The sequence below is a fragment of the Protobothrops mucrosquamatus genome, unplaced genomic scaffold (assembly GCF_001527695.2).
Source record: "Protobothrops mucrosquamatus isolate PMUCROS unplaced genomic scaffold, P.Mucros_1.0 scaffold1719, whole genome shotgun sequence".
Taxonomy (NCBI): Eukaryota; Metazoa; Chordata; class Lepidosauria; order Squamata; family Viperidae; genus Protobothrops; species Protobothrops mucrosquamatus.
This window is the reverse complement of record NW_015387867.1, coordinates 73,211-89,988: the sequence shown is the minus strand read 5'-3', so window position 1 is coordinate 89,988 and position 16,778 is coordinate 73,211. Positions and strand designations below refer to the sequence as shown.

At 40.1% G+C, this 16,778-nt stretch overlaps 1 protein-coding gene across 1 annotated transcript in view; it reads left to right on the top strand.

Annotated features, from left to right (window-relative positions):
* Window positions 1-228: 228 nt before the first annotated feature.
* Window positions 229-16,778, top strand: part of LOC107293729 (CUGBP Elav-like family member 2) — an 89,715-nt gene continuing 73,165 nt past the window's right edge. Inside the window, exons 1-2 of the mRNA XM_029285448.1 lie at window positions 229-272; window positions 9,186-9,227. Coding sequence (XP_029141281.1) covers window positions 242-272; window positions 9,186-9,227 — 73 coding nt within the window. The 5' untranslated portion in view covers window positions 229-241. The remainder of the gene's footprint in view (window positions 273-9,185; window positions 9,228-16,778) is intronic.

The following is a 16,778-nucleotide window of genomic DNA, read 5'->3' as shown; positions in this document are numbered from 1 at the left end:
TGGCCACCACAGCTTGAGTGAAGCCCCACCTCTTTTTTATATGTAACACATATCAAAAAGAGACAGGACTTTCGGGCTATTATCTTGATTTCTTTGGCAAAGGAAGAATCTCAATGCCTGCCAGTTCCCTTATTTTACAGTAATAATGTATGTGCATGTGGATAGTGCTTGATTTGAGGTTATTTTACTTTCTCTTTCCCTCTCTGTTGTCTGTTGTTTCCAGATGCATCATCCCATTCAGATGAAACCTGCAGATAGTGAAAAGTCCAACGGTAGGTGATAAAATAATTTTTATACCTAAATATATATTCGTTCATCCATTTCCTATCCCACTGCCCTCAGAGAAGACCCTTAGAGCGCTCACAGGAATAAGCCAAACACAATAGTCAAACCAAAAAGCTTACCAATGAATTTAAACACCCCAGAAACAATACATTGCGTCAGATATCGAGAACTCTATTTTCCAGAAGGCCAATACAGGTAGTCCTCGACTTAACAATCGTTCGTTTAGTGACCATTTGAAGTTACAACCGCACTGAAAAAAAGCGACTGATGACCTTTTTTCACTCTTACGACCGTTGCATCATCTCCATGGTACACGTGATCAAAATTCAGACGCCTGGCAACCGACTCATATTTATGACGGTTGCCATGTCCCGGGCGGGGGGGGTCACGCGATCCCCTTTTGCGACCTTCTGACAAGCAAAGTCAACGGGGGAAGCCAGATTTCGCTTAACGGCCGTGTTACTCACATAACAACTGCAGGGATAAAAGCCATCCAATGGGGCAACTGTCTCGCTTAGCAACGTGAATTTGGGGGCTCAGTTGCGGTTGTAGGTCGAGGACTATCTGTATAAAGGAGCCTTGATTCTTACAGTTTTGCTGAGAGAAAAGAGAAGAGATAAAGTCAAAAGAAAACCTCCTTGTTCCTTCAGCTGTGAAAACTTATCTATTCCCGCATGGAAGAATTGCTCGCTGCCGTGGCTTTTTTCCAGGATGTGTCTTTAATCCTCATTCATTATTAATCAGGGCAAAAGCCATGCACTTGGAGATTTAAATACTTGCAAATGTAAATGATGGCTGGGCCCATGTCTCTCTCCCTCTCTCTCTCTCTGTCTCTGTCTCTCTGCAGAGAGATAGGCAAGTTTTATTTTGTTCCTTTAAAAAAAAAACACACAACCCTGTTTTGGAGAGGTGAGGTCCTCATTATCATGCATCCTGATGTCTCGGTTCTCCACGGATCCCCGCAAAGCTCAGAAAAGAACACAAACTGCACTTGGCTTTGACATTCTTAAAAAGAGCGCTTATGTGACCACAGAAAACACCACGACGAAACAGGCTTGGGCTAAAACGGTCAGACCTGCTCCAGTCTGATCTCCTAGGAAAGTAAAATTCTCGATTCCCTTTGATTGAAGTGAAAAAGTATTTCTACTAAGACAGGGGTAGGCAACCTTGGCTCTTTTATGACTGGTGGACTTCAACTCCCAGAATTCCTGAGCCAGCGTGGCTCAGCATGGAAACCTCTCCCTTTTCCCTCAGTGTGGCTGGCTCAGGAATTCTGGGAGTTGAAGTCCACCAGTCATAAAAGAGCCAAGGTTGCCTACCCCTGGACTAAGAGATGTTGATTGGGGTAGGGTCAGGTGGAATCGGAGGTTCCCACCCATCAGTACGAAACTAACCCCTCGGTTGCCCCCAGCCCTCCCCCCCATAGTCCGTCCTTGGGTAGCCAATCTGGCACCACCCGCCAAGATGTTTTGAGAAGAGCTGAGGTGTTAAGGCGGGTGAAATCCCATTTTCAGGATACGCGGCCTTGAAGATGCTGGCATGGACCGGATTCCAAAATGCTGTTCTTCCTCAACTGTCAATCCCCCCCCCCGCATCCCAATTTCCCACCATAAAGGTATACAGCTTTATTGCCCATTTGTTCCCCAATTGATGGCGGGATGCCAGTGAGGCGCCAAGCCTTTGGTTGACACCCCTTCACGAAAGAAGGCCTTGTCAAACCAAAGGTCTTCTTTTTTTTTTTTATTAAAAGTTTTATGAAGATTACAGTATAAACCCCCACCCACCCCAAAACCCTTCCCTCTTCCTCCCCCACTTCCCAGAGCTGAACACAGGGTTACAAATATAATAATCAAAATCTATCTAGCATTAACCAACTATTAAAATAACCAAGTCCATAATGCGCTTTAACACCCCTTTAACACAAATTTAAAAAACCAAAGGTCTTCTTGAACAGAGGAAGCCACAGTAGATCAACTTGCAAGCCAAAGAGATCTTATGGTTTTAAGAATAACCCTTGCACCACACCATTGGGGTTCTGAGACTTATGACCATTTTTCACACTTATGACCATTGCAACATCCCCATGGTCACGGGATCGAAATTCAGACGCTTGGCAACCGACACATATTTATAACGGTTGCGGTGTCCAGGGATCACATAATCCACCTTTTGCGGCCTTCTGACAAGCAAAATCAATCAGATTCACTTAATAACTGTGTTATAACACCTGCAGTGATTTACTTAAGAACTGTGGCAAGAAAGGTCATAAAATGGGGCAAAACTCACTTAATGTTTTTCTTAGCAATGGAAATTTTGGGCCCAGTTGTGATCGTAAGTCGAGGACTATCTATAGTCAGTTTTTAATCCTGGTTTCCTGATTTTTGAGTTATATCCAGAGTCCAAAAGAAAATAGCTTTCCAAATGGGCTAAGTAACTTTCAAAAGTGGCCTTTTTGTTTATTTTTTTGCTTTTTTCTTAAAGAAATAGTGCAAATGAAAAAAAAAATCAGCTTTTCTTCTGTTCTAAAATACCATCTCAGGTTTGTCATCTTTCAGCCTGCATTTTTGTAAACCAGCTACAAGTCGACTGACACCCTAAGAAAATATAAAATATTGAAATGGAAATTCATCCATTTATGTATATGTGATTTTGACAATTCAAATTTAGTGCAGGTTGTGTACAATCGATTTCTACAAGGGATCCTTTGGCTTTTTTAAACCTCTTATTGTTAACATCTTTTGAAAATTTATTATATTTGAATGATTCTCTTTGCTGATTTCTCTGGGGGATTGGCGCAGACTGCAAGCCATATACCAACAATTCAAGTGAAATTAAAAATTAATTTATCTGCATTTGCTTGATCCTGTGCTCAAACAGTTAGGTATTTAAATCTACTTGAAAATTAGAGGATTGATATCAGATACCTGTTATGTAAAAAAGGAAGAGTTAAGAACTTTCACATAAATGAAAGCATTTTCTATTTTAAAATATATTTTTCACAGACGAAAAAAGAAAGAAAGCAACAGGGGTTGGAGGAGAAAGGAAAAAATCCTTAATCCTATTTTACATAAAAGCTTCCTGCCCCTTTTTTTCACTCTTGCAATCTGCCATAGTCTACCTGGATGCAATGTTGCCTGAATTAATTAACAACTTCCCCTGTCGTGTATTAATGCTAACATATGGCATTTAATTACTGCTACCAACTCAGCACTTTGTCCTTTCAAAATTTCCAATCTTTTCTTCCAAGTTTCTGCAAAGTCCTAGAACAGCTGCCCTGCTGGTCGTCCTTAATTTCCTTTTTCTGTGAGTCATGAGTTTTCTCTTGAGTTGTTTACAAGCCACCAGACAGTGTAGCTATTATTTGATACCGCTATAAAGTTTTGGAGATGCTCTCATAAAATCAGTTGTAGAAGAGCTTTGCCAATCCCAAAGAGCCAGTGATTTTGGTGGTTTTGTTAGGTGCAAGGAGTCTGAACAAAAGTTCAAAAGATTTATTGGTCATGCCTATACATAAGAATTTAGTCAACTAAAGTTCAATACTAAATTGGCACCAGATAAGGGTCAAAGGAATTCAAGAGGGATTTGACTTACACATTTGTGGGAACATAACGGTTCTAGGCTAGTGACTCATTTAACTCTGCCCCTAGCTCTGCTTACTCTTCTCCTATAGCAGACATGTCAAACACAAGGCCCGGGGGCTGGATGCAGCCCGTGAAGTGTTTTCATGTGGTCCACGAAGCCATCCTGGAAACAGTGAGGGAACGGCCCCCGCTGCCTTGGCCCTGGCCCAGGCCAGCCAGGAGCCAATGTACAATTTTGTGGTGGCCATCTATGCTGAAACGCATTCAGTCTTAGCTCCACAAGGCCGTCTGGAAACAGTGAGGAACCAGCCCCTGCCGCATCACCCCTGGCCCCTGGGTGCATGCTGGGGAGGTGTCACCCTTTGTGAGGAATGAAGAAATGCACCATCGCCTGAAAGTGGCCAGCAAATGGCCCTCGCCTACTTCACAGTTCTGGAGAACTGAAGAAACTTCTTAGATGAGAAGCGAAACGTCTTCAAGAAAAAACAAATTCCAGTTGCCTTTTGAAAAAGCACCTTTGGGTAGTTCAGTTATGCTTCCCGGATCCCTTAGATGTCTTAGTCCAGGGGTAGGCAACCTTGGCTCTTTTATGACTCGTGGACTTCAACTCCCAGAATTCCTGAGCCAGCATGACTCAGCTTGGAAACCTCTCCCTTTCCCCTCAGCATGGCTGGCTCAGGGATTCTGGGAGTTGAAGTCCACGAGTCATAAAAGAGCCAAGGTTGCCTACTCCTGTCTTAGTCAATGAATCTGACTACAATTCAGGCCAATGGGAATTATAATCTAAGATTGAGAAACCGTGGTTTTAATACCAGATCAATAGGAGGGTTAAACAAATCCTTGTATGAAGTATGATGGCCTTGGGGTTAACTGCTGTGTTTCCCAGGCCAAGGAATGCTAGTTAAAAATCAGGGTCTCCTTGTTCACATACAAAGAATTTAAAACATTATGTCAGATTAAAGTATTGGTTGGTTGTTTTCTTTCACCGAAAACAAATGAAACATTTTTTGTTTACTGAAGAAAATGAATTTGCAGGCCCAAATACTACCAACTGTTTCCAATTGATCCTTCAGCTGCCTTTGTAAACCAGACATATATTGAGGTTTGTTTTGTTTTTTTAGTTCTGAGTCAGTTCTTTGGATGTTTAATTTACTATGAGATCAGCCTCCAGCTAAAAAACTGTGAAATCCTTTTAGTTAATTTGCCCTATTTATCAGTTTACTGGTGGAACTTGAGCAGGCCAAGAAGGAATCTGCCATTGACAGCAGTTTTGGAAAATTAAGGACAAAACCCTTGCATTTTTGTTCCACAGGGTGAAACAAAACAACTTTACATGTAAACAGGCCTGAAATTAAAAAAGAAAAAAGGAAGCTGAATTGCAGATTATTCCTTGACTTTTCCTGCTCCTCTTCTACAAGCATACACTTTTAATAGAATTTATCATAAGGCTTGTTCTGTTTAGGCAAATTGTTTACCTTTGAAGTACAGGTTAGGGCTGAGTGGTGAGTTGAATTACACACAAAAAAAAACCCTTGGTGTTATTTAATACAGTAACATGTTTACCAAGCTGTAACTATGGGGCTCAATATCAAGTCATTTTCCTCTGAAGTGGAGTGAATTTTAATAGATATTCTGATGGCACTCTGTGTATTGCACGGGCAGAAATATCCTTTCTGATCCATAACAGTTGCTCACAATAGGGAAAGCATGCAAACATACAGGGGACAAGTAGATAGTTTGCTATGTGTTTACTATATGAGAAGCACGGTGCATGGTAATTAGTGCAAGACTGTAATTTAGTAGTGTTTGGACACATGGAAGTTTGAAGTGTTACACAAAATGACACCACAGATGCTGGCACTAATCCACCTTCTAACTCTTCCCAATTTTCATGATATCCAAAGGAGACCAATATCTTCATTCACTAGAAAGCTCGCATGTGTTGGGACTATATTACAGAGCTATTAAAGCTGCCCTGTCATGTGACTTTCTCCTATCCTACAAACCATAAAGGGAGTGAAAATGAATATCAGGAAGCCAGATCAGTGGAGGAAACCACATGTTGTATGTGGTTTTGAAGACCTCACATAGTCGGACAAACATCCAAACAAGAGTTTTGTCCAGACGTGTTTATGTCATGTTGTTCCTGGACTGTACATGTGATTATGGTATTACAATGACTTGTTTTACAGTGGGCAGTCTTCTGTCTCAAAGGACCACCTTTTATGAAAAGGGGAATTCACTGACAATGGGATTTTCCCATATATTTATCTGTGATCCAAAAACAACTCCTAACGAAAAGCTGTCACCATCTTTTTCCTTAGAAAACGGCTAAGAATATATCCTGAACAACAGTTTTCAGCCATGACTCAAAGCATCATCTAACCCTGACTCCAACCCTAGATTCATTTTCATTGGCACTGGGATTCTCCCATATATTTATCTGTGATCCAGAAACGACTCCAAACGAAAAGCTGTCACCGTCTCTTTCCTTAGAAAACCACTAGGAATCTATCCCTCGCGTTAGTTTTTTGTCCATCAGTCTAAGACCCTAACCCTAGATTCATTTTCATTGGCACTGGGATTCAAATACCTGAACGACCGGTTCTCTGCGTGGATGCAGGCCTGCGCCTACGAGGCCCAGAATGGACTTCAAGAAATGACATACACACACTTTCTGTGGGCCATTCTAGGGCTGGGAGGCCTCCTTTAGGCCTCCAAGGCCTAGAACGGACTTCCAGAAGCAATGTGGGTTCAGCTGGTTCTCCGAACTCAACAACGTTTAGCTACTGGTTCTCCTGAACCGGTGCAAACTGGCTGAATCCCACCACTAATCGGATGGCACTGAGGATCTGACAGCACGGCTCACCCCTCAAGTGTTCCTCGTTCTGATTCACGAAAACACCTTCTTTCAGAAGGCCCTGGTTTTAAGTGAAAAGATCCCAAGATCACCCCGTTGATTTCTTTGTTTGTGACGCTACCCATGGACCAGGCAGGAGTAAAGTGCTGTGGTGTGTGTCCCCTTAACTAAGAAACTTGAAAGCCAAAATACAGGTAGCTGGGGAACTTTGGGAGTTGAAGCCCACGCATCTTAAAATTGCCAAGTTTTTTTTTTTAAAAAAAAAACCACTACCTAAGGAATCTCCTTTCAAAGTTCCACTTGGTTTCCAAGCCCCATGTCAGTGAGGTGCTTCTAAACAGATTCTACATCAGCAATAAATGTTCAATTAATTCAGTGAAGGGTCCTTGGTGCTCTCTGAGCTTGCTTGTTTTCTTGCAGACGTTTCATTACCCTAACTAGGTAACATCATCAGTGTTAGTAAGGAGTGCAGTTTGCTGTCAGTTTATATTCTGGTGTCTTCCCTATCTGTGTGGGTGGGGGCGGTCTTAGGGATTCTTTGGTTGGGCTGTTTACTGATGGTTCTTTGGCAGTTTCTTAATTGGGGTATTGCTTACTTGATTGTTAGTCCTGATGAGAATAGGAATAGAATATGGAATATAGAATATAGAATATAGAATATAGAATTGGAATAGAATAGAATAGAATAGAATAGAATAGAATAGAATAGAATAGAATAGAATAGAATAGAATAGAATAGGGGATAGAATAGAATAGAATAGAATAGAATAGAATAGAATAGAATAGAATAGAATAGAATAGAATAGAATAGAATAGGGGATCGAATCAAATAGAATAGAATAGAATAGAATAGAATAGAATAGAATAGAATAGAAGGGACCTTGGAGGTCTTCTAGTCCAGCCCCCTGCTCAAGGAGGAGAACCTATACCAATGACGGCGAACCTTTTAGAGACTGAGTGCCCAAACTGCAACCCAAAACCCTCTTATGCGTGGGTGTGGCCCATTGGCTGGGTGTGGCCCATTGGCTGGGCGTGGCTGCGGTGATAACGGCAGACTGGGTGGGACTAAAAAGTTCAATCAATCAATTCCAACTTTGCAAGATCTTTTTTTTCCCACGAGAAGTTGAAATTGACTGATTGATTGAACCTTTTTTTGTGTGTGTACACGGCGGCGGAGGCCTAAAACGAAAAGGTTTTATAAAACCCAGCTGAAGGCCTAGGACTGGGGTGACAGCGCGTGTGCCCACAGAGAGGGCTCTGAGTGCCGCCTCCGGCACCCGTGCCATAGGTTCGCCACCACTGCCCTATACCATCTCAGACAGGTGATTGTCTAGTCTCTTATTAAAAAAACTCCAGTGATGGAGCGCCCACGATTTCTGGGGGTAAGCTGTTCCACTGTTCCATTCTAGTTAGGGTAATGAAACATCTGCAAGAAAACAACTAAGCTCAGAGAGCACCAAGGACCTCTTGTTTCAACCCTGAGCTACAAATATTCTCCTTCAATTAATTCAGTCCTTGCTTATTTCCAAGCTCTGTAAATTTAAAGCTTCTGAATGTGCGTTTGCTGAAGTTTGCCTGGACACACAGAGCTGTTGCCTTGACCTAGTTTCTTCTCTTTCTTTTCCTTTTGGCTTCTTCATCTCAAGCGAAATAATCTAGCAGTAATTTAACCCCACCTAATCCCACTTCTTCTCTTTGCCAGCCCGGCATCGCAAATCTGCTGGGATTTTATTTACCCTGAAATAATTTTATAATAACACTTCCTTGAAGTGTTTCTCCGGTCTAATGAGCATACTCGCTAACAACGTCTGCATGAAATAAGAATACCTGGATCATTATAGGTAAAAAGGCTGCCTTGGGATTCCGCTAAGCCATTTCATTTTGAGCATTCGGGCATCACTTTTGTTCCCGATTTCTCTTTCATATAGGCGCAGGCAAGGCGGGGCAAGATTGTAGGTAAGTTAGAACAGGCTCACTCTTTGGTCCTACTCGCCAACATTTAGCCTTGAATACTAGGTAGGTTTTCTGTTTCAACGGTGATACGAGAGGTAAAAAACCTAACTGCCTCTCCCCCCAGTCTATAAATTGTCCAAAATAGCAAACGTCGGTGTAAGAAGAACAAGTGATACTAAAAGTAATGGGAACACTCTTCAGAGGAAAGGCAGGTGATTCAGGGAAGTGTTGTTTGTTGTGTGAAATGTTTTCCACCTGCCTTGTCACCAGGGACAGTGCCATGCTCACAACTCTTGTCGCTTGCTTTTGATGTGGTAATAAGCATTGTTCGCAGTTGAGGAAAGTGCAAAAGAGAGAGAAAGATGCCTTTTGCCGTTGTGGATATTATTAGTATTATTATTTTAATCTTCTAGCTGTGGAAGACAGAAAATTGTTCATAGGAATGGTTTCGAAGAAGTGTAATGAGAACGATATCAGAGTGATGTTTTCTCCATTTGGCCAGATAGAAGAATGCCGAATCCTTCGGGGACCAGACGGACTCAGCAGAGGTGAGCATACACCGTCTTATAAGGCCCTCTTGTTTTAAAAGGCGAGGTAGAGTTGGGGGGGTGTAGTAGATGGGGTGGGGGAAACAGAACTGGTTGATCAAGATCAAGGTTAAGCTCAGATGTCCTGGGACAAGCCCTATTTTATAGAACTTCAGCAGAATTTTATTAAACGTCTACAGAAATTCTATTGGGTCTTGTCTCCCAATGTTTAGCCAGACAGTTCTGGATTGAGGGGTGGGCTGTAGTTAATATTCATATACCTTGCATTTCCCTGTGGGTTGTTTCCCCTCTTTCTCTTCAACCCAGACTTTCCAAAGAAGAGTTAAAAGACAGGTTTTGTTTTCCCTCTTATGTGTATCCCCAGGAATTCAGCTTTCTTGATAGGAATTGGAAATAAGAGCAGGTCCTTAAAGTATTTGTTTTCTGAATTTGTTCCCCTGCCCTGTTGACCTCCACATTTCAATATAGCTCTGTCTGCTGGCTGCACATCTTCATCGGATCCCCCTGGCCCTGAGTATTGCTTCTTGATCACACCTGAGAAAGATGCAATATTCGAAACTAATCTTTAGGTATTTCAACTGGGCAACACAGTTGAAGATTTGTAACTAAGGAGAGCAAAGAACCACTTGTTTTGCTAGCACATTTGGATAGTACAGCCTGGTCCTGACCCTAGATTTTCAGAAAAAAAAAATATATAAGTGATTCTCAAGGGTTGATTTAGTGCAGATCTGAAGTTTGAAGAGACTGAGAAGAACCTTCTGTGGGTGACTGTGTGAAGGTTCTCAATATGTATGATTAACAACTCGGTCTGATTCACATCTCACTGAGTTGTTCATTCAGCCTTATTCCCAATTTTTTGAATAAGATTATTACAACTGTAGCTACCTATTCACATTTAGTCTGTTAGAAAAGCAAGGCCATATTCCCTATCTAGGGTAAGGTTCCTGCAGAGATAGTTTACACACACACACACACACACAGAGAGAGAGAGAGAGAGAGAGAGAGAGAGAGAGAGAGAGAGAGAGATTACAGGCATATATAAGCTATCTTTCCTCCAAGAACTCAAGCTAACAAATGCAATTCTTTCTCCATGTTTATACATTTTCTTCTGATCCTCTGCTTTCATCCTTGCAACACCCCTTCTGTAAATTAGGCTGAGAGAAGTCATCCAGGGAATTTAATGATTAAGTAGGGATAAGGCCTATCAAAGCCCCAGCCCGGTTCAGGAAATAACCCACAAAGAATATTTGCTACAATAAACATTTAAAACCCAGTGAATATCGACATTTACTGCTTTAAGGCTGTATACGCTGAGAGAGAAATGATCCTGACATTTTACTGGTGAGTGTTGATGCTCTATGAGAGAACAACACAGATTTGATCATTTACAGCACAGAAATGCAACCAGCAGGGGGTTCAATGTAGCTTCAGAAGCCTTCTAAAGATAATCAATTCAGGACTGTTACCTTCCCCTTTAGTAACCAAGATGATAAGAAAGCAAGGGGGGGGGGAAGGAGAGAGAGAGAGGTGGAGAGAGAGATAAAAATATTGACACGATCCATCTTTCACAGACTACCCAGTCCATCATCATCACCACACCTTAATTAGATTATCCCCAAGGATAATCCAGCCTTCATCCAATAAAATTTCCACATTCCTGGTTTTTAGGGAAGAGAGATGCAGAACAGGGTCATGTCTCAAAATCTTCTTAAGACTCACTGGTAAACATCAAGTATCACCAAGTTTTTGACATTTCACTGTAACCTGGTAGCCATCTAAATACATGCTGAGCATTTTTCACAATGGGCAAACTCATCGAAGACTAAGTTAGATATATATTGATAAGTCACTATCTGATTCCATAGCAATTTCTGTCCTTTGTTTTAAACGAAAGTACATTCCTGTATTTACAAGGAAGTCTGCACATTTAAAAAAAAAATTATTAAAAAAAATCTGGCCGCCTTATGAACAACACTCTGGCGAATTATTTAAATTCTTTTTCAGATAAATGTTTATTTCTGATTTATTCTGCTTTAGTTGACATGAGTCAAGACATTTTCACCATTGGCAACCCAACTTTGCTCCCTTCTGCCTTTTCATTCATTAGAGATAACAGAATAACAGAGTTGGAAGGGACCTTGGAGGTCTTCTAGTCCAACCCCCTGCAGTTTCCTAGTCCTTATTAGCACGATAGATTTGAATACGTCCAGACATAAGGACTAGAAACCCAAAAAGCAGAAATTTAATAAATGCTATGCTGTGTTCCATGCTTATGTGATAACCATTTGATTACCCACATTGACAAAAGCTATTATATAGAGTCCAGGCAATAATATACTTGAATCAATTATAAACCAATAATGAAAGTCTGAATCGGAAGTAATCCTATTGTTGAGTTCAAACCTTCTAACCCAACTATCTCACTTCAAAAGCCTCAGAGGAATAAATAGGAGACTACAGAGTTATCAGGCTTAAATATCTTGAAGGGCAACAAAATTAAATCAGTATAATAGAATCATAGTTTATGCATTTTATTACATATCCTGTATACATTCAAATAAGTTATGCTGACATCATTTCTGAAAATACCAGCATATTATATTTATTTTTATATATTTGTATAAATATATAAAATATACACATACACACACACATTCTTGAAAAGGAAAATTCTTATTGGTTTATGGATACAATGAGCATTATTTAAATTAGAAGTGGAGGGAGTTTTCTGCATATTGTGTCTTCGCCGGTATCTGTGTAACTTTATATTTTATGTGTTGCACTGTTAGAACATTGTCAGAGGTATAAAACAAGCATTTGTGAATTAGAGCAGGTAACATGCAGTGCATTCTATATGAAAGCTTGTATATTGGGAAGGTAGCTTTCTCCTTAATCCTTCATTCTTGAATAGCACTTCCTTTTAAAACTACCTCTAAAAAGGCTACGTTGGATTTCACCTGGAACAAAAGAGACCCTGAATCTATCAAAAGATATCTATGCCTATTAGAGAGCAGATGTTACAACAAGAGAGGCAGTTCCCCATTTAAAGAATAGGATCACTCTGGAAAACCCATTGAATTATGAATTCAATGTGGAGATGTAAAAAACTGAATTGTGGCAAGTGGTATCCATAATCCTCATTCTTTGCTAATATTGCTCCCGGTGTGAAATGATAGTAGGAGGAATATGTATTTGTGTATTCTTTATTTATTACTGTTATTTCAGTAGGCAACCTTGGCTCTTTTATGACTCGTGGACTTCAACTCCCAGAATTCCTGAGCCAACATGGCTCAGCTTGGAAACCTCTCCCTTTCCCCTCAGCATGGCTGGCTCAGGAATTCTGGGAGTTGAAGTCCACAAGTCATAAAAGAGCCGAGGTGGCCTACCCCTGAGCTAGGCCCAAAGCAGCCCACAAATAAATTGAGAATTTAATACCATGTCAAACAGCCCTTCCCAACTCTGCGTTTGACAGATAGGTTGGGTCTTCATGCTCCCTAGAATTTCCTAATACACCTCTACTGTCTTAGGTGGGTAAAGGCTGAGATAAAATACTAAAAATTATAAGGCCATAGTACAATCCAAACATATTTTTTTAAAAGAGAGGAGGGGGAGAGGCCAATTAATATATTACAGAATAGAAGTATCTTCTGTCGGTACCCCAGAAATCATAATAATGATGGCAGTCAAGGCTCTCCTGGAAAAGTCTTCCAGAAATTGAGCAGTTTATTTGAAATACTTCAAGGGAAGGCTCTCCCATGTCCCCTGCATGTTTTTTACATGGTAGATCTCTAAACCATTTCTCCCACAACTTTCTCTTGGGCGAAAGAACTGCAGAACCCAAAAGGGCCAGGGAAGCTGAGAAATTATTCCAAAGTATGTCTTCAGGAAATGGACATTTTAACTAAGAACTATCATAAAATATAGTGGTTTGCAGCATCAACAGCCGCTAAAAAGTCCAGGAGAATTAGAAAGATCTCATTGTTGCAGTTCCTCTCAGCAAGCATCTTTTGAGTGGCCAAATATTTTTCATCCCCCAAAGCCATTCTACAACAGGAGTGAAATAAATAAAAGATAATCATTTTCGTCCAAGAATGACAAAACCGATTGGCCCAAGGTAGCTTTCTTGGGGAACTGTCACGCAATAGCTTCTTTTATGAATCTGAATGCAGAAAGTGAGGCATTTAATGACTTCTTAAACAGCGATGCCACCTTTTCTAGATTTAGTAAGCCATAAAAGCAAAGATTAAGTATACAAACAATTGGGTGGATTTCAGTTTCCTAAAAATTACTCAATGATCCTGCCCAAGAATATCCAAGATGGCTCCCTTGACAATACTGCAGTGAGGGTAGAGTCAGGTATAAAAGTGAGAATCAACATCCTCCAATTTAAAATTAAAGGGATCGGGAGAAGGAACATTTCTTCTTTACTCCTTACCTTTTAACCACCTACAATATAGTGACCAAAAACTCTCAGGAAAATCAGCTCACCTTTTCCCTTGCATAATATGGGATGTGGATAAGAACTCGTAGGAGGAAATGGAAGAATAATAAGTTCTATAGAACTTATTGCCTCATGATCTAAGAATGATCTGGGGTATTCCACCACACTCGGCAAGGATGTGCTTCTTGGGAGGCCTAAGTGGAAATTTTGCTTACATTTCTAAGTTAATATATTTTAGGCAGAAAGTTGTTCGAGATCAGGTTATAGGAGGCTGCGTGCTAAAGAAAGTTAAATTTGGTCCATTAAACTCTTTTGATGGGGGTTTAAGATGGATGAGGTTATTCAAAAAATAAAGTCAGGGAACATAGAACCAGAGGTGGGTAGGAGTAGATAATTGCTTAAATAATTAATAAAAAATGTTTGAATAAATAATACATGATTTTCTGTTATTTTTATAGTTTTAAACTTTTTAATCTTAAATTAATTCTGATTTTAATGTTAGTTTTATCAGTTATATTGCACACCACCCAAATGTTCTCTATGAGGGAGATGAGCAGTTAGGAAAAATATGTAGGTAGGTAGGTAGGTAGGTAGGTAGGTAGGTAGGTAGGTAGGTAGATAGGTAGATAGATAGATAGATAGATAGATAGATAGATAGATAGATAGATAGATAGATAGATAGATAGATAGATAGATAAGTAGGTAGGTAGGTAGGTAGGTAGGTAGGTAGGTAGGTAGGTAGGTAGGTAGGTAGGTAGGTAGACAGACAGACAGACAGACAGACAGACAGACAGACAGACAGATAGATATAGGCAGGCAGGCAGGCAACATGCAAACATGCAAAGCAGAAGAGAACAAGGCAGAAACTAGAAATAAGATTGCATGAAGCCACACAGCAGAGATAGTGCTGATGTCCAGGCAATATGCCAAAGCCGTAACCAGAAATTAGACAAGCTAGTTAATTAAAGCTCAAGCAGTTTGCCCATTGACTCGTTGGCAAGCCTGAGTAGTTCACAAGCTCAAGGAAAATCTTTGTAAGTTTGCAGCCAAGCCCTGAATAGATTGGCCAGGCAGCACGGTCTTGAGGATAGGTAAGAGCAATGTAGAATCTCAAAATAAAATCTACTGAATTTGATCAAGGGACACATCAACACGCAATGTGGGAAGCTTAAAAAAACCACAAAAGCAATCAAGGGATTTGGAGATTAGGTATTGGTTTTAGGATTTGTGGGAACGCATCCAGTTCAATTAGAACAGGAAATTGTCGCAGGTGTTATCTAAGTATTAGGGTTAGACCTAAAGGTGACTTTTCATGTCTTGCCTAAGATCACAGAGGCTATGGAAGGAGGAATTACAGAATTATAATGTACAATGAAGCACTGGGATATTTTGATCATTGGATTGTCCCAGTAGTTAGCTGATGGCTGAACTACGATGTGGTCGGAAATCAGATTATGGTTAACAGAATGGAATTAAGGTACCTCCATGCTATTCTTCGTTCAGATCTAAAGCTTTCCTGGTACAGAAGCTTGGGAACAATACGCTAAGCTGTGCTAAGCTCTTCAGAGAGAGAACCAAATTGACGTGTTACAAGTAGTCTTTTTCGATTTAAAAAATAATAATAAACTTGGAGCAATTTCACTTTTGCAGTTGCAGCTCAAGCTCTATCGTAGGCTTTCTGTACCAAGGAGAGCAAAGCAAATTAAACATTTTAATTTTCCATGTTAATAGTGCTAATTGGATTAACCATGCAAGGAGGAAGTGGGAGAGTACAGGTAATCTGGGCAATTAGTGAAATAATGTACAGGGAAGCTAATGAAGAGCTGAGGGTTTTCAGGCTGGCAAGAGTCATTTGAGTCTTCCATGCATTAATTCGGGAAGACAAACACTATTCTGGATTAAGTCAGGATCTCTTTTTTCTTTTTAGTAATGGAATTTTCCCTATAAACCATGAGACATTCTACATCAGGGGTCTTAAACCTGGCCCTTTTGTGACCGATTAGGAATTAGAATTCAGCAACCTCTGAAGGACCATATAACGCTGGTCCCTGTACTAAAATAAGGAAAATACGAACATCAGGTTTCTCTGCTCCCTCTCTCATCTTTCTATGCCACAGCTGTGAGGAGTTGTTTGTTTATCTTTCCATTTTATATAAGCCACAATTAATCGTCCACATTCCAAAATAATTGATCTGAACTACGGTTTCTTTGAAACAAGGCAACTGCATACTATATTTTGTGAAGATAGATTAATGAACAAGCCATAGTTAGCAGTAACCATAACTTAGTTTGGATTTTCATCAGAACTAGAGGTAGTTCTAAACTTTTCACTGAGGTGTCAGTGAGAATAGAACTACTTCTATTCTGATGAAAATCCAAACAAAGTTACAGTTACTGTTAACGATGGCTTGTTCATTAATAGATAGATAGATAGATAGATAGATAGATAGATAGATAGATAGATAGATAGATAGATAGATAGATAGATAGATAGATAGATAGATAGATAGATAGATAGATAGATAGATAGAGATAGGCAGGCAGGCAGGCAGACAGACAGACAGACAGACAGACAACACAAAAATTAAATTAAATACCAGTTTCGTGTTCGTTGAGATCTGGGAAGGTGTAGCTGCTTTTTGTCTAAATTTTCAATAGTAGTCCTGTAGTGGCTTCAGGCAGTAAGTTCCCCATCAAAGAGATTTCACAGCTGGTATTTAACATTTTAAAAAATGGATGTTAATCATGCCATCAGAGTTACTTCTGATTTGGCTATCATTATTTACCAGCCTCTTAACAGAGATGCTGGCCTTTACAAAGTTATACATTCCTAAGTACACAGCGTGAAATAATAGTTTTCAGGTATTAATGTTCTCATGTATTGCTGAAGATAACACGTAATCTAAGTTAAGATAGCATTTCAGTTGAGATAACAATTGAATAGATAACAGTGAAATAGACGCATTCTTAAATCTGTTCGCTGACAGTCCCTGCACATTTTTTTCCTGATCTGGTCTGTAAGAGGAAATTGCCTTGAGAAATCTTTTCCCTGTCAATCACTTGTCTGTATTGGAAGGTTAGGAGGCAGTTTTACAGGGGGGGGGGGGGGA